The sequence below is a fragment of the Vicia villosa genome, unplaced genomic scaffold (assembly GCF_029867415.1).
Source record: "Vicia villosa cultivar HV-30 ecotype Madison, WI unplaced genomic scaffold, Vvil1.0 ctg.002998F_1_1, whole genome shotgun sequence".
Taxonomy (NCBI): domain Eukaryota; kingdom Viridiplantae; phylum Streptophyta; class Magnoliopsida; order Fabales; family Fabaceae; genus Vicia; species Vicia villosa.
Window position 1 is genome coordinate 43,165 of NW_026706087.1, and position 23,405 is coordinate 66,569.

Here is a 23,405-nt window from a genome sequence, read left to right on the forward strand (position 1 = left end):
ATGGTTCAACAACGACCAATTCAGTATCTGCCACAAAAGCAATGTGCTCCACATCAACAAGTTCATCTGAATCAACGCCAACCTAGAAATAATTTGGAACGAAGAAATACTCCGTTGGACCAGATTCCTATGACATACAGTAAACTTCTGCCATATCTAGTTCAAAGCTTGTTGGTGACTCCCAAATCTCTGAAGCCTCCACCACAGCCGTTTCCACCTGGGTATGACCCTAATGTGCAATGTGGGTATCACGCTGGATCAGCAGGGCACTCAACTGAGGACTGCAACGCTTTCAAAGCCAAAGTACAACAGTTGATCGACGAGAGGTATATAACCCTTCAAGGAGGAAACATGTGGGTGAATGGAATTCCCTTGCCCGAATGAAAGCTCAGATTTCAGAAAGTCTCAAATTTCGAAAAATTCCCTGTTTAAACTCATTGATATGATAATAATAAAAGCACCTCTCCTTCTCAAGGTTCTTGTGCTCAGTTGTATCCCTGAGGGTTGGTGTTTCAGTTGGTGTTTCGAGCTTTCCTTACAAAAGATAGCTTCTCTAAGTTTCATGACCACGCAAGGTTCCTCCATGTTTGATGGCAAATACTTCTTCAATGAATATGCTTGGGGCTCCCGCACGAGGGATAAGCAAGACGTATTCTTATCTTGAGCATTGCATCACTCGCATTGCTCGAATCCCTAAAGTAACACAAAATTTACAACTCTTGGGTGACTTTGTTGGAGTTTTCTTTTGAAGTAATCTGAAGTGTTTGGAAGGAACTACAGGAAGTATTCAAGATCAACAAGCCCAGACGGAGTCAAGCCTCCTCAACTATGGCAATCATCAAATCATTTTTGCATTTCATTTGTAATTTTCCTTGTTTTGTTAAATGTTTCTTCCATGTAAAACCTGTTTGTTTTTAATGAAAATAAAAATACATTGCATATGCTAGTTTCGAATCAATCCATTCGTGTTCACTCACATATTTCTGTCTATCGATATCAAACTCTGGTTTAAGCAAAAAACATCAAAAGGAGAATGATGAAAAAATAATAATTGCAAAAATCTTTAATCATGTGCTTTTGAATATAACCCCGCTGAGGATGTACAGGCATTGTTTCAAATCCCCAAACACTGGAGATATAAGGGAGATAGACCCTCGTTAACCCCTTTGAGCCTTGAAGTAGGAGTTTCTTTTCTATACCAAAGAAAAAACCCTCACATTTAACCCAGGGGCAGGGTAGCGTTCAATTAATCTGATCGAGCAATCAAAATTCATCAGGAGTGTCCGTCCAAGGATACAACAATGGTTATCTTTCAAAAGATTGAGAAAATAGATACCACAATGGTAACCCCTCATCAACCAAAGAATGAGGCAGTCACAATCACCTCCCGCAAATCAAAGATTCAGGATCACACGACTTGTTCAAAAAACAAAAAAAAAAGAAAGAAAGAAGAGCCCGCTAAGTCAACAACTTGAAAACAAGCGACTTAGGAAAAAATTAGGGCATCCCGCTGGACTCCAAAATAAAATTCAAAAGAATTTGTCCAGGCAAAAGTTAGGGATACAAAAAAGCAAAGCAAAAGCGAAAAGCAAGGATTATAAAATAAAGATCCTCATCAAAAGAACAAAGTCGTGTGATCAAACGCCAAAAATAAAAGGGGTAAGGTGACTGCCATGTCTAGAAGACCTCATCAATCCCTCAATCATTTCAAACTCCTTTTGAAGGATGAACGCTCGTATCAAGTTAAGTTGAACTTAGGACTGGAGAACATCACGAAGAATGGGTGGGTTAGGTTAGACTTTGAGCCTTAAATCCTTTCTTTCTAAAACCATGAACCAGGCCACGTTACAACCCTTAAAAGACCTAATTGAAGCAGGGTTATTTCAAAAGCATACTACACCAAGTTGCGTAAAACTGACTCCTAGATGTTTGCTTACCATTTGCGTTGATATCGATATGACAAATAATTCAAACACTGAATGTCACAACTTTGTTTTAATAACGTTGATTTCGAAGCTAGCATAAGCATTGCATCAAGAGTATCATTTTCAAAACAAATATCTTTTACTTGTGAATAAATACTTGACATCAAGGAAGTTTAAACAATGAACAACTGCAGAAAGAGTTGATCGATTCTATGAGCAATTCACTTCAAAGACTGATTACTCCAAGGGGCGAGTTGTGTGAAAACTCTGTCAATTGAAGCACCCATTCAAGCTTCCATCAATCTGGGGCAATCAAGTCGAGGAATCTCTCTTGGGTTCAACCAATCTGGGGCAGTTACGTCAAGATTTGACAAATCTCTCCAAGGATCCTTTGGGGCAAATTCCCTCATAGTTCACGAAGCTTGGGGCACAATCTTCTGAGTTTTATTGCCTTCTCCCCGATCATAGGAGTTTATTTCTCCTGGAACCATGGTTTCTCCCCAAGCACATGAGTTTATTTCTCATGGGAGTTGTCCCATTCCCCGACCTGGTCTCCTCTTCTGAAGTTCTCATCCTCAACATGGTGGATTGAGGGAATCTCCTCAAGCTCACAATCCCCAAGCGATACAAGATGTAGGGAAAGTCAGATGAAGTCACTTCCTCCCCAACAAAGCTACATTCCAACCCTCAAGTGCCAATAATCTTTGGTACTGTAGGTTTTCCAACACTGATTCATATTGATAGCTCAAGACCACAAGCAACGGACACCAATAACCGTGCTAACGCCTTTATTTGGCACTTTGCATATAGAATCCATTGCATATAACATTGCATCTTCAAAAGCGTAGCATTTCCATTAAGGTGGATCATTACGCCATACAAAAATTCAAACATACATCAATGCATAAGCCAGTTTGTGTGTGCCCAAAAGGTACGAAGTAACATATATACCCTCAGAAGAAGTGTCATCTTCTCTCTCCAGTGTGGATCAGACACAATGTCTTTCTTTGTCAGAATCGTTGTCTCCGAGGTTATTTCCCGCGTGCTGCGTGCATATTAGAACGTGAATGAGGGTGGGCATTCAACCCATCTCATTTTTCAACCGTTTGAATAACCATACTTGGTGTGTGGCAATTCTAACGATTGCCGCTCTTGAAGAGTTACACCCCGCCTTTGGCCTGAGGGATTAATGTAATTCTTATGCTTCGCCAGCATCAACATCTTCGTGAATCTCCAATATTTACCGATGTCTTTTGATCGAGTCTAGTCGTCACTAGTCTCCGTGGTCCCTTCCCCCGTACGGAAAAACTTTTTAGATCCAACCCCCGTGTTGTGAACCATCACCCTTCCAACTTTCGAACAATTTCAAAGTCCAGTTCTCGCCCTGGCAAATCAAGTCAAAATTCAGTTCCCGTCCTGGTAATCATTTTCAAAATCCAGTTCCCGTCCTGGTAATCATTTTTCCAAATCCAGTTCCCGTCTTGGTAATCATTTTCAAAATCCAGTTCCCGTCCTGGTAATCATTTTTCCAAATCCAGTTCCCGTCCTGGTAATCATTTTTCCAAATCCAGTTCCCGTCCTGGTAATCATTTTCAAAATCCAGTTCCCGTCCTGGTAATCATTTTTCCAAATCCAGTTCCCGTCCTGGTAATCATTTCTCAAATCCAGTTCCCGTCCTGGTAGTCATCTTTCCAAGTCCAATTCCCGCCTTGGCAAACTTCCTTCAAAGCTCAATTCCCGCCTTGGAAAACTTTTTCAAAGTCCAGTTCTCGCCCTGGCAAACTTTTTCAAAGCCCAATTCCCGCCTTGGCAAACCTTTTTTCAAAGTCCAATTCCCGCCTTGGCAAACTTTTTCAAAGTCCAGTTCTCGCCCTGGCAAATCATTTCCATCATTTTCAGTCCTCGTCTGATATCCTCGGTGAAGTCAGTTCTCGCCTGACAACCACCATTCATCCATAATTTCTTACCGTAAAACCAATTCTCAATTCCCAGCAGGTCATTATTCTCTTTCCCCATTCAACCATTACATCCGTAAACTTTTCCACCAGAAAAACAAAATTCTCTTTCCCCAGCAGATATCAAAATACAAAAAATAAGGATATCATTTACACCATCTTCCCTTTAGGACAAATTTCTAGTAATTTGATATTTAATCTTCTTCTACCTCGAATGTTCGAAAGGCTAGCGCCAATCTCACCTTCAGGTTTAAGACGATTAAATAGGGGCAGCTGTCATACCCCAAATTTGTCCTACCCTTTCAATTTTATCTGGCTTAGACTTATGCATTTCATAATCTCATGTACATACCTCTCATTAGGTCATCTAACATAACTCATGCATTCATTAATCAATAATCTGACAAGGGATCAAGGGTCATGGAACAGGCTAAGGTTTTCCTTCAAGGCAGGGTCGTATGTTGTCTTCACAAAGGATCGGGGTCTACTTATCATATGGGCTTGTTATTATTCATCAATAAGGGCAGTGGATTAGTGCCTTTCATACTTCGGGGTTGAACTGCTAAGAGTGTGACCGTGGTTAGAAGAGTAAACTGGTTTAAAGCAGGATCGTCCTCAAAATTGTTTGCTGCTTGTCAACATGGACTGATGGATTAAAATTATGGCTTCATTGGTTGGTAGATGGATTCAAGAGATTGGTCCAAATGACCTCACTGTTAGTAATTGGTTCAAGGTTAATCATAGTACAAAGGGCATACACCGTTCAAGGCATAATTTGCAAACATGGCTTGAATTTCATTCACCGTTCAGAGACATCTCCGTACAAAAAAATCAAGAACACTCCTTTCAAAAAAAACTCTACAATACAATGTCCATCATTTTCCAACCATTCATTCAAGATCCATACATTTTTCTGCTCATTATCATCCGAATTTCAAGCCTAAATCATGTGAACACCAATCATCATTCAAGTGTTTGAATCATACTATCAAATTCCAATTCATACATCCATTCAAATATTCATTACAAAGATACAAATTCAAATTACATTACATAGTATTTCAAGTTTCATTACAACTTCAAGAGCAATGCTCATACATTCCAAGTCCAAATACAACTATCCATTACAAAAGCCCAAATTACAAAAATTCAAATACACCGAAAAAAAATCCATCATGGTTCCGTACAACATCTATAATTCCATATCAAATTCAAATTCAAGTCATATATTACAAAATAATTCCAAGAAAACCAGTAGCCCTGCATCTTGAACCACCATTACACCTTAAGCCAAACTTGTATGAACCAATACCAAAACATACCTACAGACAAAGAAAAAAAACCAAGTCAGAAATAAAGTCCACAGCAAAATCCCAAACCTGATTCACATTCAAAAAACCATTTCACATCCAATTAAATCCATGCACATTCAGTGAACCTTTTTACAATTACTAGCAATTCTAAATTCTACTAACAGATTTCCTAATTTCCTCCTAATTAACCAATCCTGCATAATTGTGTTCAACCAACTTCTAAATCAACCCCACATATACTTATGCAGCCAGCCCATAAAACCCTCCCTGCAGCAGCCATATATAAAAAGAGCCAAAAACAGTTCACACATAACCACCATTCAGTTTCACAGGCAACAGAACATAACAGAAAAATACAGTTTGTGGTTAGCCTATTAGTTAACTCAGTTCTAACCACCTGTAACAGAATCTAACAGACTTAAATAAACATCTAACCGAATCGGTTATGACTCCCCAGCCATCACTAACTGATTCTAGAACAGAAAACCAACAGAAAATAAGAGAACTGGAACTAACCTGGAATCTCCTCTATAAAATCAGAACCATCACGCTTCAGAGTGGGGGCTTCACCACTTCAGCTTTCCACCATTCTTATCATCATCACTTTCACAATCTCCTTCATTCATCTTCATAACACCCACGCCATTTCCACCTCATCCACAATCCTTCTCCAATCTTCATCATCTTCAATCTTTCTCTCCCAATTCAAGAATCAATTCACTGCTCCGATAATCTTCAATACTCCAGAAAATCATCACCAATAATCACCTTCTATTTTCCATTCTTCAATCCTGAAAAGAAGACGAAACAGAATTATCGGAGAAGGAGAAATTTTCGGTTGTAACAGAAAGAACACCTTCAATATCACCACCGTGTATTCATCATTCTTCAACGCGTCACCGTCACGATCTCCTTCATCGAAGTAACCATCAGGTCACGACTCCATCATCACATATCCACGCATCAAGCTTCAACTGAAAAATCATCAACTTCACATCATCGAACCTCCATCACGCAACCGACGACATCATCTCGACGCTCAAATTTCAGAAGAATGCGAAGGAGTCTCGAAGAGGAAGAGTACGAATCGAAGGACGGAAACCGCATCCAACTTACCGGAATCTTGGAGTGTCATTCGAATCTCCCTTCGTTCTCGTCAATTGCGAAGAATCGCCGGAATGTGAGTTTGAGAACCAATACGAGGGATAAGACGAGAGGCTGAGAGATGAGAGTGAATCGGAGAAGAATAACAAGGCGACGAGGTGACGTGGTATCTGATTGCGGTAACGGTGGCCAGAGATTCGTTCTTCATCGGAGAAGGGAGAGGCGAACCGGAGAAGCTGTCTGCGGCCGCTATTACATTGTGAGAGGAGTTCAAAGCTGATGCGTCACAAGTTGGTAACCCTAAAATCCCATTCTGATTTTTTTTTTTTAAATTAATGTATTAATTGACATAAGGTTCTAAGCATAAAGTCTGAATTAGTGTAGATTGACGTGAGATTATGAGGATTAATTGCAATTAATTGGGTGATAATTGAAACGTTAATGCAGATTATATGATATAATTAATTTGAACAAATTCTGAATTGGGCCACGATTTACGGTTGCATCACCCCCACTAAGCCCATACACCCCCATCTGTTCACACTAAAACTACAACAAAAACAATTTTGGGCCTTAATCCCTTGGGCCTGCGTTTTGCTTGCCTACACCCTTGTATTCAATTTTCAACCCCCTGACTCCATACAAAAAATATTAGATTTTGATCTCCTTTTTTAGATTTTTTTTTTAGGTTTTTAGATATTAAAAGACAACAAAACCAATAAAAAAAGCTCATGAAATAGTAGACTTTTTAGGTTAATTTTGACATTTAGTTTTCTTCATTAAGAAACTCATAAAAATAGTAGTCTTAGTTTAATTTCGCATTAATGCTTGAATTGTTTTTTGTGCTAGTTCCATGTTATTTTTGTATGACTCTTGTATGATTTTATCGCTTGTATCTTTCGCCTTATTTTAGGCCTATTTCGTTTGTACCATTTTAGTTTCCTCTTGTACATAGATAGGAATTAGAACCACATAGATTATAACATAGGATTAGTTCCCTTCTTTCATTCTTTTTCTGTTCGACCTCTTTAAAACATTAATAAAAGGAAGATGCGAATCGCATTAAGAAAGTGATAGAGAAATGAATGGGATTCATTCCCTAATCTGTTTCTCAATCACTTAGTGGCATAGAAACGAGTGGGATTCATTCCCTAATCTGTTTCTCAGTCACTACTTAATGGGAGAGAAACGAGTGGGATTCATTCCCTAATCTGTTTCTCAAACATTAATTAATGGGAGAGAAATGAGTGAGATTCATTCTCTAATCTGTTTCTCAAACATTACATAATGGGATGGAAGTGAGTGGGATTCATTCCCTAATCTGCTTCTCGATCATTATACATTGTTATGTGATTTGGATCGCAAAGTAAATTCCCTTAAAAAATACACAACCAAAAACACCTTAAAACACCTAACAATGGTTCAGACTAAAGCAAAGTAGAGAAAGTGGTGAGTGGCCCGGTATTGGGAACTGTTCATCACTCATCTATCCTAAAAGACACAAACCAATCATTTCTTTTCCTCTTGCCTCGTTGGCACCTAAGGGCAATGTCATTTCCGCTTGTACGCATCCTAGGTCGATCCCTTATGCAAAAGCGCGAACGTTGACTCCGCCCAATTAAAAAACACAAAAACAAACAGAAAATCGTGAGCCGAGCTACGGTAACTCTGATTCCTGAAAAGGATACGTAGGCAGCGGGGTAGGGCCCGTGCGAGTACAATTCTTTATTTTCCCTACATTCTGCATGCATTCGCATTTAGACATAGACATAGTTACACATCCTTTAGATAGAAACAAACATAGGTGGATACCATCGAGTACGATGGGCGTGAGGGGTGCTAATACCTTCCCCTCGCGTAACCGACTCCCGTACCTAGATTCTTTGGTCGCAAGACCCTGTTCCTTCCTTTGTTAGGTTATCTGATATCCCTTTCCCTTATGGGATAAATATATTGGTGGCGACTCTGTTCATTTTTCGCGAGCGTGCGCCACCTCCTTTCTAACCACCTCCTTCATCGCTGGATTGAGTCGTCGTTGAGGTTGGACAACCGGTTTGTGATCATCTTCCATTAGGATTTTGTGCATGCAAAGTGTTGGACTTATTACTTTCAAGTCTTCAATTGACCATCCAAGAGCACTTTTATGCTTTTTAAGAACTTTGACAAGCTTATCTTCTTGAAGGAATTCAAGTTGAGAACTTATGATAGCCGGGCACTTACTTTTAGTGTCTAAAAAGACGTATTTGAGGTTCTCCGATAATTGCTTTAGTTCAGCCCCCTTCCTTGGTTCATCTTTACTTCCCTCCACTAACGGTTGCCTTAGCTCCTCCCATCGGTTGTGGCGAGAATTTTTGACAAATGATTTTTCCATCATGGCTAAAACTTCACTGTCTTTTTCATCAATTACCTCCTCCTCTTCGAAGATTGATAGACTCAAAACTCTCTCCAAGGGTAACTTCTGTGTTGTCAAAGAATTTTCTTCATCACAAATTTGTTCAATTACCTCAATGTGTTGACTCGTGGCAACATCATCCTTGTACTTCATAGTGTTTCGCACATCAATCTTCAATTCTTCATCATAAACTTTCAAGGTCATTGTACCTTCCTCTATGTCGATCAAGCATCTCCCGGTCTCTAAAAATGGTCTCCCCAAAATGATTGGTATCTCCTCATCTTCGGGCATCTCTAGAATAACAAAATCTACCAGAAATACGAACTTGTCGATTTTCACCAACACGTCTTCTACCACTCCGTAGGGTCTTTTAACCGATTGGTCAGCAAACTGAAGTGTCATTCTTGTATCCTGTACTTTACCTATTCCCAATCTTTTGTAAATGGATAATGGCATAAGACTCACACTTGCTCCTAAATCGATCAGAGCTTTCTTGAAAGACCTATCACCAATTGTGCATGGAATCGTTACCGAACCTCGATCTCTCTTTTTAACCGGAATCTTCATTCCCTGCAAAATAGCACTACAAGTTTCAGTTAGAATAATCGGGTCACTGTCGATTGTTGGCTTCTTTGAGATGATATCTTTCATGAACTTCGCATAGGTAGGCATTTGCTCAAGTGCCTCTAAGAATGGAATATTTAGCTCAAGTTTCTTGAACATCTCTAAGAACTTCTCGAAGTTTTTCTCATGTTGTTCTTTCTTCTTATTCCTTGTAGGGAAAGGAAGTTTAACCGCTGGTTTAGGTGTAACAACTTTTTCTTTGACTACACCTTCTTCACCTGTGACCTCTTTCCTTACAACCTCATTTTCTTTAATCTCCACATCCACTTCAATCAACATATCTTCTTCATCAGAGTTCTTCTCATGTGTTTCTTTCGATTTATTGCTCCTTGTTGTTACAACGTTCACATGATTATTGTCTCTGGGATTACTAACCGTAGCACTTGGTAGAGCACCCTGTGGTTGAGTGTTGGTTACTTGTTGTGCAATCTGACTCATTTGAATTTCCAGATTTTTGATTGAAGCTCCTGTGTTCCTCAGATTGCTCCTTGTTTCTTCTTGGAATTGAGAATTTTGAGCTGCCATTTTTTCAATAGCGATCTCCCAATCTGCTTTCTTCGGTACCTGTTGTTGGAATTATTGTTGACCTTGAGTTTGGAACTGTTGTGGATGGTGTTGGAATTGTTGCTGATATGGAGGTTGTTGTTGTGGAGGTCTGTATTGTTGTGACTGAGCTGGAACATGAAATTGGGTTGATCCTTGCTTTTGAAAGTTTCCTTGTTGGTCCTTCCATGCAAAGTTAGGATGATTTTTCCATCCTGGATTATATGTATTGGCATATGGATTATTTTGCCTCAACATATGAATCTGTTCCACCTGTTCTTGCGTTGCCACACAATGCATAGCAAAATGTGGTCCACTACATATTTCACAAACAACTGAGGTGACTGGCTCAACTTGTGCTACTTTCTGTTCACCAATATTCATCTTTTTCAATCTTCTTTCTACTTCAGCCGCAATTTGTTCTTCCATTTTAACTACCTGATCAGCAAGCTTCAAATCAATTTTACCTTCCGGTTGGCTCATTGCACGGTCATATAACTCAATGTGCTCATTAGCGACTGTTGAAAGTCATTTTGGGTAAATATTTTCGGTATATATCGTATCCACAGGGATTGGTTTAATATTATTGCCGTTCTATAGTTGGTTATTTTGAGTGAGAAAAATAGTTGAGTTTGTTTGTTTATTCTCAAATTGCATCTAACAGAATAATAATTGACTGATAAAAAGCTTAAAGATGATTAACAATGGTAAACGAATATGTTGAGTTCTAGGGTTCATCAACCTATACCTATACAATTTATTAATTAATCCTTATTCGAACAATCATTTGAAAGATTATCTTCACTTATCCTCAAATATGATTCCATGTCTGCAAATCAAATTAGATAAACTTTTACCGGTATGAGATTCGATCTCTCCAAATATCAATATCGATAATAGTAATGAAGAACGATAATTATGAAAACCCCATCCCAATTCCATCTCTGCAAATTGGGATTGAATCAATATAGTAACCTAGGGCAAAAGTTAGAATCCTTTCTTTCGATCAAAGACTCCACAATGATTTAAGATAAAAACAAGGTTTCTTATTGATAATAAATTCAAACAATTGTTCATAAGAATTAATCAACGGTATTGTATATTCATAAGTTAACTACTACCTTAAACTCAACAACAAGGATTTAGCTCTCCATAGACATGAAGAACAAACAAGGTTTCATGGATGGATTCATCTTCATCAAGGGAATGTCTTCAATTGATGTTGAATTCTCCGTCGGATGTTGTTTGCTGTTCTGGATTAGGATTGCTCTCTGAATTTCGCTCACAAAAGTCTCTCTTCCAAAAGTTTTGGTTTATGAGGATTAGGGCTTGTATTTATAGCCTTTTTCTTTATAAAGCAATCACCGCGGCGCGACACGGGCTGGCGCGGCGCAAACCCAAGACAGAAGGGTTTCGCGCGTCTCGCCTATGATTGGCGCGACTCGCCACTTGCTTTAGCCCAATTCTTTGTGATTCCTCTTCTTCAGAGCTTCTACGCTTGCGTGTTCCTTCGTCTTTGCTTCTTAACTTCAATATCTGCACAAATAACACCCAAAGTGACGCAAGTCGTTCTACAATTAACATCGAACCTCGAAAGTTCAATTCTAACTATAAAACCCTTAAAAATCACAAGATATATTCACTTTTAGCTCAAAAGGTAGTTAATGTAACACATGAAAATACCATTTATTCACTCCTAACAAACTCTCCCCAACTTAGAGTTTTGTTTGTCCCTAAACAAAATTACTTACCGCAACAAAACAACAAAATCATACCAACAATCATGCCACACGTTTTTCAGAAAGGTTTTTCAAGTGGCTCAATTCAGCAGCCAAATCAGATACTCCTCATCTCCCTGCAAACTTAGAACATATACATGAAACATATTTTGAAAGAAAATTACCTCCAGAAGTTCAAAACACTACACAATTGCAATTGAATCAACACTAATCACTCTCATCAAAAAGTATGATGAATAATAGAGGGGTTAAACACCCATCCAAACAATTAAATCAACAAAAATCCATATCATACGTTCACCATATTGTTAGCATCAAGTCCTGTGGAATCTGAGAATCAGAAGGTCTTTCCAGGGTTGTAATGTGGTTTAGATTCAAAGAAAAGAAGATAATAAAGGGTTGTTCCTAATCTAGGGAAGCATCCGAATCATAACTCATTCCTCCTTCTCTATAACTTTCGCTTTCTCACCTGGTCATCTTTTCTCATTCGTAGCTCGGTTTTTCTTTTTCTCTCTTTTTTTTCAACAACTGTTAGATTCAAACGTTGTTCTTCTTTTTTTTATATATTTTTTTCCGAGCTACGAATTTCTTTTATCCTTCACCGATTACCACTTGTACTTACTTTTCTTTGGATTGTGATTCTCCCCAACTTGGAGATCAACCTGTACTTAGATTATGTGAAAGCTCCCCTACTTTCTAAGAAAGGTTAAAGAGAAAACACATCACCAAATTTTATGGTTGAGGGTTCGAAATAAAACTTTTTATTGAGATCAAAACTCACCAGGTATTTTCCTCGGTGCATATTATGATGCTTATCTTGACCTCAGGCTCAAAGAATGGTTAGCAAAGGATCACACTCTCACAGAAAAAATAAGTTTTACGTTGGAATAGGCTTAAAGAAACTCTCAGATCCAAATAAGTGCCTAAATCACTTTCACAGATTTCCACAAACGATGAGACAGATGGTTTAGCATGATACAAACAAGTCAAAATAATCGATGGTCTCCTGCATATAGTAAACAATGGAAAGCTTTCCTCACAATGGTTAAGGCTAAGCTGATCCAACAAAAATAGTGTACCATAAAGAACTTCTGCCAAGTATTTTCTAACAATCTATGTTTCATGCATACACTAGGAGTTTGAGTTTGAAGATTCATACCTGACCTGTTACTTATTGAAAAAGAAAGTGAAAACTGGAAATTTTTTTTTTGAATATTCACTCACTGCCACTTTCCTACATGTTGCTCCAATGTTGGTACTTTTCTTGAGATTTTCTTTGCGTTTTCAGGACTACTCACTCTAAATTGGGAACAGCATAATTAAAATAAAATAAAACAATTTGCAAAAAGCAAGATCAACCATAAGCAAACAATATCATCATATCTGTTAGAAAACATAGAATCAATCTCATCCGCTTTCTCTTGTGCTGGGTTATTGGTTTCAACACCTGCACCCCCCTTACTGGACAAAGGTTGGATTCAAGCCAACCACAATATGTGCCTTAGCTTTTCCGGCTCGGGAGACTTCTCGCCTTAGGTGCAGGAGATTCACTAATCCTGAATTTCACACTGCCGCGGCTCGCCTAGTTACACCCGCGGCACGCCAAACTCTCTGTTTGGCTTCGCGGCGCGCACATTTACACTCGCGGCACGCCAAACTCTCTGTTTGGCCTCGTGAATTAAAACTTATTTGCAAAGATATGATGATACATAGAAATAATAAAAGAAAAACAAAAGAACTTACTCCGTTGGGTTGCCTCCCAACAAGCGCTTCGTTTAACGTCGCATGGCTCGACGGTTGAGATCTTTCTCTTATGTGCTCAAAAGTGAGATTGTGCACACTTCTCGATCAAATTCTCCCCCAAGGTAGTTCTTTAATCGTTCTCCATTAACGGTCCAACTTTCTTTAGTCTTACTATCCTCAATAGTAATGGCACCATATGGTTTGACTTCCTTGATTACGAACGGTCCTGACCATTTAGACTTTAGTTTTCATGGGAAAAGCTTGAGTCTAGAGTTGAATAGTAGAACAAGGTCTCCCACTTTGAACTCTTTCTTCTTGATTCTCTTGTCGTGATACCTTTTCATATTTTCTTTGTACATCTTATTAGACTCATATGCTAGGTACCTGAATTCCTCAAGCTCATGGATTTGATTATTCCTTTTCTTATAAGCCAAACTATCATCTCTATTGAAGAATCGTAAGGCCCATAATGCTTTGTGTTCCACCTCTACCGCGAGGTGACATGCTTTACCATAAACCATTTGAAACGGAGATGCACCAGTCGGTGCTTTGTATGCTGTCCTATAGGCCTACAAGGCATCATCAATTCTTACCGACCAGTCTTTTCGGGATTCTGACACAGTCTTCTCTAGAATATTCTTGATTGCTCTGTTTGAGATCTCTGCTTGCCCGTTGATTTGGGGATGATAGGGTGACGCTATCTTATGGTTGATATGATACTTGTCCAGCACTTTAGCTACCTGCTCGTTAACAAAGTGAGATCCACCATCGCTTATAATCACTCTAGGCATTCCAAAACGTGTGAATATGTTTCGGTTTAAAAATTTTAGCACAGTTTTGGCATCCGCTTTTGGTGTGGCGATGGCTTCTACCCACTTGGAGACATAATCCACTGCAACTAGAATATATTCATTAGCAAAAGATGGAAGAAAGGGCCCCATGAAATCTATGCCCCAACAATCAAAAACTTCTACTTCAATAATGGTTTGAAGCGGCATCTCATCACGTTTACTTATCCCTCCAAATCTTTGACATTTGTCACAATTCTTTGCATGATGGTGGGCGTCTTTGAAAATAGTAGGCCATAAAAATCCGGATTGGAGAACTTTTGTTGCCGTCCTCCATCCGTTGAAATGCCCACCACTAGGTGAATTATGACAGTGCCACAAAATTTGTTGGGCTTCTTCTTCAGTAACACATCTTCTTAAAATGCCATCCTTACCTATCTTGAACAAATATGGGTCGTCCCATACATAGTATTTTGCATTGGCTAACAACTTTTTCTTCTTGTTCCAATCAAAGTCTTCTGGTATGATACCGGTTGCTTTATAATTAGCAAGATCGGCGAGCCAAGGTCTTATTTGGAGTTGAAAAAGTTGTTCATCCGGGAACTCATCATTTATTTCAGCTTCTTGGTTGGTAACATTTACATTGACCAAATGGGATAAATGATCTGCTACCACATTTTCTGAACCTTTTTTATCCCGGATTTCTATATCAAATTCTTGCAGAAGAAGAACCCATCGAATGAGCCTTTGCTTCAAATCCGATTTAGTAAGCAGATATTTAATGGCTGCATGGTCTGTGTAAATTACCACTTTTGACCCAATGAGATAAGATCTAAATTTTTCAAGGGCATACACTATAGCTAATAATTCCTTTTCTGTGGTGGCATAATTGACTTGAGCATCATTTAGCACCTTACTTGCATAGTGTATGACATGAAATATCTTTCCTTTTCGTTGGCCTAATACCGCACCTATGACATAATCGCTAGCATCACACATAAGTTCAAAATGGTTTTTCCAATCGGGTGCTACGATTACAGGTGTAGTGGCTAGCCGTTCTTTTAAGTCATTGAAAGCTTGTACACAAGATTCATCAAAATTAAAACATGTACCTTGGTTGAGTAAATTACTCAAAGGCTTGGCAATCTTTGAAAAATCTTTCACAAATCTTCTATAGAATCCTGCATGCCCTAAAAAGCTTCTTACTCCTTTGACATTTATTGGAGGTGGGAGTTTTGAAATTACCTCCACCTTGGCTTGGTCCACTTGAAGTCCTCTAGAAGATACTTTGTGTCCGAGTACAATTCCTTCAGTCACCATGAAATGGCATTTCTCCCAATTTAATATCAAATTGGTTTCAATACATCTTCCAAGTGCCACATCCAAATTATTCAAGCACATATCAAAAGTTTTTCCAAATACTAAGAAGTTATCCATGAATACTTCAATACTTTTTTCAATGAGGTCTAAGAATATGGCTTGCATACACCGTTGGAAAGTAGCTGGAGCATTACATAATCCAAATGGCATCCGTCTATACGCGAAAATTCCAAATGGACATGTAAAAGCTGTCTTTTCATGATCTTCTGGGTTTACCACAATCTGATTGTACCCAGAATACCCATCTAAGAAGCAATAGTAATTCTGTCCCGATAACCTCTCAAGCATTTGATCCATGAACGGTAGGGGGAAGTGATCTTTTCTCGTAGCTTTATTGAGTCTACGATGATCGATGCACATTCTCCACCCGGTTACGGTTCTTGTTGGTATGAATTCATTCTTGTCATTGCGGAATACCGTCATGCCTCCCTTCTTTGGCACAACATGTACTGGACTCACCCATGCACTATCAGAAATTGGGTAAATCATACCTGCTTCTAGAAGTTTGATCACCTCTTTCCTTACTACCTCTTTCATTGTTGGATTTAGTCTTCTTTGCGGTTGAGCTACCGGTTTGAATTCTTCCTCTAACATGATCTTGTGCATGCAATAGGCAGGACTTATACCTTTCAGATCCGCCAATACCCATCCAATTGCAGCTTTATTCTTTTGGAGAATTTGAATGAGTCGTGCCTCTTTGTTTGGAGTCAACTTAGAACTGATAATGACAGGTTTATTTCCTTCTTCATCTAGAAAGACATACTTCAAATAAGGTGGGAGTAGCTTTAATTCTAGCTTTGACTCTTTAACTCCTTTTTTAACTCCAAATCTTCTACTTTGTCCTCCTTTGTGACCGTGTTGCCGTCTTTCTCTAATTCCTTTAAAAACAACTCAATTTCTTTTTCTTCTTCTTGAGTAAGTACATTGAAAGATTCAACAAGAGATCTCTCTAAAGGACTAGATAGATGAATTTGGTTTGCCACTTCCACTACACTCTCTTCAGTAACATTCATGCGAAAACAGTCATTCTTGTCTTTTGGTTGCTTCATGGCATCAAAGAGATTAAAGCATACCTCTTCATCTTGAACTCTTAACTTCATTATACCATCATCAATATCGATCATCATTCGGGCTGTTTTCATGAATGGTCTTCCAAGAATGATAAGTGACTCCTTGTCTTCTTCCATCTCAATCATAACAAAATCTACCGGAAACAAAAATTTGTCAACTTTCACTAACATGTCTTGTGCAACGCCGTAAGGGAGAGTGGTTGATTTATCTGCTAATTGTAAGGTCATTCTTGTTGACTTCATCTCAATATTTCCCAACCGCTTCACTATTGATAGAGGAATTAGATTGATACTTGATCCTAAATCGATCAGTCCATTCTCGATATTTTGATTGCCAATTGTAACTGACAATGTGACTCTTCTGGGATCTCCCGCCTTTTGAGGAAGGCGTGATATTATGGCACTACATTGTGCATAAAGTAGAACAACTTCTTCTTCTTCCGTTCTTTTCTTCTTTGTCAAGATATCTTTCATGAATTTTGCATATTTTGGCATTTGAGCAATTGCTTCGGAGAATGGACTATTAATTTGTAGCTGTTTAAAAATTTCCATAAACCTTGCATATTGCCTGGCGTGGTCCTTCTTTGATGGAGCATGGGGATATGGCAAATGATGACTTGGTATCACGTTGCTTGCCATCTTTTCTCTACTGCTTTTTCTTTTCAGCTTTTCTTTCTATTTAACTTCTTTATTCACATTCTCTTCTTCAGCATTAGTATCAATAATTTCATATTCTTCATCTTCTCCATCATGTTTTTCAGCTTCCTCTTTCGTATCATCTTCAACTACATTCCTTTCAACTTCATTATTACTTCCTTTTTGCCCAGTCCTTGTCACAACCGCTTTGCAATGCTCTTTTGGATTCTCTTGAGTGTTGGCTGAGAAAGTTGCATTTGATTGATTAGCTGCAATTTGTTTAGCCAGTTGGCCCACTTGAGTTTCCAAATTCTTTATAGCTGCCTCTTGATTCTTGTGATTTGTCATTGACATTTGTATGAACTGATTCATGGTCTCTTCCAACTTAGACTATCCTCCTTGTTGTTGTGGCGACGGTTGAGTGTATTGTTGAAAGGCTTGTTGTTGATATCCTTGATTATGTGGCCTTTGTTGATAACCTTGATTGTTATTTCTTGGTGGATAACCCTGTTGATACGGAGGATTCTAATATTGATTCTGCCTTTGCCCTTGATTGTTGTTCATGTAATTCACTTCTTCTTCCAACACAGGCGGGCAAAATCCTGTCTGATGCTCTCCCTTGCATAACTCACACTTCGCAACTTGATAAGAATAAGATACACCATTCAACTCCTTGAGTTGTTGTGGTAATTTAGACATTTGTTGTGTCAAAAGTTCCACTTGCGATGTTAGTAACTTATTTTGGGCCAGCAGAGCATCACTGTTATTCAATTCCAAAATTCCGGCTTTCTTATCTCTGATAGTTCGATCATGATTCCCCTGCCGATCATTCAGAACCATTCGCTCTATTATCTGAGTAGCTACAGCAGGTGTCTTGGACATAAGTGACCCACCAGCTGTGGCATCCAAGAGTGTCTTGTTTGTAGCTGTGAGACCGTTAAGGAACATGTGGATTTGATCAACTTTTGCAAAACCGTGTCCTTTGCACTTTCTCAACATAGCTTTATACCTTTCCCATGCTTCATTCAATGATTCATTACTGCCTTGAGAGAATACTGCTATTGCTGTTTTTGCTTCAAAGAATCGGTTTTGAGAGTAAAACCTTTCCAAAAAATTTTCTTCTAAGGTATTCCAGTCAGTCATCACTGTTTCGGGTTGATCCAAGTACCAATCCTTTGCCTTAGATAACAAAAAATGTGGGAACAACCTCTTGAATAGTGTCTCTTCATCAGCTTGAGCTACACCAGTTGTACCCGCTAACTCATAGAACCGAGTAAGATGCGTGTACGGATCTTCGTGGTTCAATTCGGCGAAAGGACTTACACAAATCAATTGTATGATACCGGTCTTCAATTCTGTCGGTCGCCCGTTGGCGGCAGTTCTAGCGAACTGCGGGTTGAGTCTTGGACTATTTGCACATGGACCAGTAGCAGCCATGTTGACAACAGTTGGTTGTATAATAACTTCCTGTTCTTCTTCAACAAATTGTTCGTGAAAGAAAAATCCTTCTTGCGACTCGTCAATTGTTTCAAGTTGTTGTGACGATGTCGCGGTTGCGTTGTCTCTTGCTCTTGCTATGTTTGCTCTTCTTCGTGTTTTGCTGTTTAACCTCCTAGCGGTCCTTTTGATCTCGGGATCAAAAAGAAGTTGATCACTGGGGACTTTACTGCGCATACACGAATTTCTGCAAAAACTAACAAACGAGTGAAACAACTAAATCAATAAAATAGTAACAAAAACTCAAAATAAAACTATTGCAATGCGTGCAATATTGACACCAATCCCCGGCAACGGCGCCAATTTGTTGAAAGTATTTTTGGGTAAATATTTTCGGTATATATCGTATCCACAGGGATTGGTTTAATATTACTGTCGTTCTATAGTTGGTTATTTTGAGTGAGAAAAATAGTTGAGTTTGTTTGTTTATTCTCAAATTGCATCTAACAGAATAATAATTGACTGATAAAAAGCTTAAAGATGATTAACAATGGTAAACGAATATGTTGAGTTCTAGGGTTCATCAACCTATTCCTATACAATTTACTAATTAATCCTTATTCGAACAATCATTTGAAATATTATCTTCACTTATCCTCAAATATGATTCCATGTCTGCAAATCAAATTAGATAAACTTTTACCGGTATGAGATTCGATCTCTCCAAATATCAATATCGATAATAGTAATGAAGAACGATAATTATGAAAACCCAATCATAATTCCATCTCTGCAAATTAGGATTGAATCAATATAGTAACCTAGGGCAAAAGTTAGAATCCTTTCTTTCGATCAAAGACTCCACAATGATTTAAGATAAAAACAAGGTTTCTTATTGATAATAAATTCAAACAATTGTTCATAAGAATTAATCAACGGTATTTTATATTCATAAGTTAACTACTACCTTAAACTCAACAACAAGGATTTAGCTCTCCATAGACATGAAGAACAAACAAGGTTTCATGGATGGATTCATCTTCATCAAGGGAATGTCTTCAATTGATGTTGAATTCTCCGTCGGATGTTGTTTGCTGTTCTCGATTAGGATTGCTCTCTGAATTTTGCTTACAAAAGTCTCTCTTCCAAAAGTTCTGATTTATGAGGATTAGGGCTTGTATTTATATCCTTTTTCTTTATAACGCAATCACCGCGGCGCGACACGGGCTGGCGCGGCGCGGACCCAAGACAAAGGGTTTCCACGCGTCTCGCCTATGATTGGCGCGGCTCGCCACTTGCTTTAGCCCAATTCTTTGTGATTCCTCTTCTTCAGAGCTTCTATGCTTGCGTGTTCCTTCGTCTTTGCTTCTTAACTTCAATATCTGCACAAATAACACCCAAAGTGACGCAAGTCATTCTACAATTAACATCGAACTTCGAAAGTTCAATTCTAACTATAAAACCCTTAAAAATCACATGATATATTCACTTTTAGCTCAAAAGGTAGTTAATGTAACACATGAAAATACCATTTATTCACTCCTAACAGCGGCAATAGCTTCTATGATTCTCTTGATACCAGTGGCTGTTGAAAAATTAGTTGAGCCACCGGCAGCAGTATCGATAAGTTGTTTTGTCTTAACTCAGAGACCATTAACAAAAGTCTGCATTTGCTCGGTTGGGTCCATGTTATGAGTGGGACAAGCCACCAAACACCTCTTGAATCTTTTATATGCATCTCCCAGCGATTCCCCTTCTTTCTGCTTGAAATTCACAATATCATATCTTTTTCGAATAAAGACTGATGTAGGGAAGTACTCATTAAGGAAAGTTGTTTCCATATGTTGCCATGTTGTGATGCTTCCAGCTGGAAGTGAGTAAAACCACTCTTCCGTGTCTTCGGATAAAGTGAATGGGAACATCACGAGTCTCTTGGCTTCTTCAGAATGGCCTTCTATCTTTAATGATGTTGTTGTGGTGAGGAATCTCTGTAGATGCTTATTTGCATCTTCATTGATTCTTCCCGCAAACGGCTTGCTCTCTAACTGTCGGATAGTTGAAGGATGTAGTTGGAAGTGTGCCACGTTGACCGGTTGATTTACGATGGTCATTCTTCCAAGCGGTGCATTAACCCTTCCATAATCTCCTAAAAGCCTCTCTGGAGGAGGTGGGTCAGCTGCCATAGTTTCAGGCTCAGATTCTGACTATTCGGATGGAATAGATAGTCTTTCTTCGTCTTCCGATTCTGAAACTGTAGGTGATTCTTCTTTTGAAGCCAGTCTTTTCCGTTTAACTTCTCGAAGTCGTGCTCGCAATAATATTTCTGGTTCTGCGTCAAAAAGAAGTTCAGCTGAGGCCTTACCTCGCATACAAGATTAAAAGTTGATTAGTTTGGAGTAAAAAAATAAAAAAAAAAATAAAAATAAACAAATAGAAATTCAGCAAAAATAAAATTTTAATTGACTAGTTAACGACTTATATTTTGGCAATCCCCGGCAACGGCGCCAAAAACTTGATCGTAAAAATAGCAAGCGTACTATTTTCACCGATGTAGTTATAATGGGTTTTACCCCAAGTATCGATCACGAGGATTGCGTAGGAAATACAAGTTATTGCACGAAGTCAATTAAACAAAAGAGCATAAGGGTGTTGTTTCAAATGATTAACGAAAGAGATTAAAATACTAAGAATTACCTGAAATTAAAACTGAGCTTTTGATAATAAGAAAATAATGCTAAGGTAGGATGTGTGATTCACTCTCTAACTCCTCTAGATGAAGATCTCTTTAACAAGTTCATAGGGTTCAATTATTCATTCTCAAGGATGATTTTCCTAAGTCCTTAGTGAAAACCTTTTGGCTTAAAATCCGATTACCTAAGTCCTTAGAGAAATAAGAGAAAACCAAATCGTTCATTTATCAAGAATTTCTAAATAACCTTACTATATCCCTAGTCCTAGGTGATAATTATAAGGTTCAATTGTATACAAACCTTAACAATCGTAGTCCTACGAATTGTTAACCACATAACAATCCTTATTGGTACGATAAAGAAAGCATTATAAACATTATACAATCGAATTGAATAATACGAACATTAAATCAACGAAATACCAAATCCAGAGTTATTACATATCGAATCAGGGACACCCCCGTAGCATTGGGGGGTTTAGCCTCTCATAATATTCAAGAAACACAAGTGGAAAAGTTTAGACATTACAATTAAGTGGATTAACTCGGATCTTCAATGGTGTCCACCATTGAATCTTATCGTCTTCCAAAACCTCGTTCCAGTCCTCTTTTCTTCTCTGCAATTCTCTCTTATGATCTCCCAAAAAGTGCTCTTTTCTTTGCCCTAAGGTTGTTTTTATAATCTACCTTCCATTCAGGTTGAAGCCAAATACCAAAAATACCCTTAATGATCACATTGGAGCGAGAAAACATAGAAACATATAATCAGCACGCATCATCAACACGGGTCGTGTTGCTGCACACGGGCCCCCGTGTTGTTCGTCTGCCTCTTGATTCAAAAACACGTTTCTGGGCACTTTTCCACACGGTCCGTGTCTGTGAACACGGGTGCCCATGTGGATTATCTGTTTCAGATCCAAAATCACTCTTCCAGCCACATTTCAACACGGGCCGTGTTGCTCCACACGGGTGCCCGTGTTGACCTCTGTACTCAGCTTTTTCCGGCTTCTTTTATCCACTCGTGCGTGCCACAAGTTCCTATCTTTCCTATGCATCAACCTGGCCAACAACACCACCAACCAGCGCATAAAAAGACACTTTTTGTAATACTCATAACGCATTAATATGCAACAATGTCACACAAACGAAAATACGAAAACTTACTTTAAAACACATGCAAATGCCACTTAGTGTTACCAAGACCATGAATTCTTGTCGGAAAAAGGTGCGAAAACTTACTAGAAATGGTGACCGATCAATAGTCTAACAATCTTGTATTGTTGTTTTGTGTTGATTGTTAATGTGTTGTAGTGAAGAGTTGAGATGGCCCAAGCTTTGGAACATCAGCCAAATGTTGGTGAGAATTTTGCTTCTCACAAATTGGGTACTTTTCAGAGGGAAAATCCACCTGTATTCAAGGGAACTCATGATCCTGATGGCGCTTTGACATGGCTAAAGAAGATTAAGAGAATCTTCCGTGTGATAGATTGCATTCCTGATCAGAAGGTTCGGTATGGGACTCATGTTAGCAGTCGAGGCTGATGACTAGTGGCTAGAGACTTGTAGGAGGTTGGAAGCTAGTGGTAAGGAGATCTCTTGGATTGTGTTCCGCAAGGAATTTATAAGGAAGTACTTTCCTGAAGATGTCCGTGGCAAGAAGGAAATTAAATTTCTTGAGCTAAGGCAAGGGAACAAGTCTGTAGTGGAGTATGCTGCTAAGTTTTGTGAGTTGGCTAACTTTTACCAACACTATGATGAGACATTGGTGAATTTTCCAAGTGCATCAAGTTTGAGAATGGAATGTGTCTAGAAATTAAGAAGGCAATTAGTGTTAGAACAAGATTTGTTCTGATCAATTATCTTAGTTTTGATGATAACAATAATATGAATTTTGCTTAAGATAATATGGTACTCTTATCCAATGCAATTTCCTTTTCAGGAAATATATAAAGAGTATGCATAAATCAGCGCTCAGAAGCTTTGACTCAGAAGGTTCAGCATGCAACATCAGAACATGGTCTGGCAAGACATCAGAAGATGGTCGAAGCAGAATCAGAACATGGGTCT

The 23,405-nt window shown here is 38.6% G+C and overlaps 1 protein-coding gene and 1 pseudogene across 1 annotated transcript; one reads left to right on the top strand and one right to left on the bottom strand.

The window, feature by feature from the left end:
* Positions 1-18,052, bottom strand: part of LOC131640204 (uncharacterized) — a 35,147-nt pseudogene extending 17,095 nt beyond the window's left edge.
* Positions 18,053-22,661: 4,609 nt separating this feature from the next.
* LOC131640205 (uncharacterized) lies at positions 22,662-23,148 on the top strand. The gene is made up of 2 exons (XM_058910618.1): positions 22,662-22,849; positions 22,905-23,148. Exons 1-2 carry the CDS (start codon positions 22,662-22,664, stop codon positions 23,146-23,148), a joined length of 432 nt encoding a protein of 143 aa, XP_058766601.1.
* The last annotated feature ends 257 nt before the right edge of the window (positions 23,149-23,405 follow it).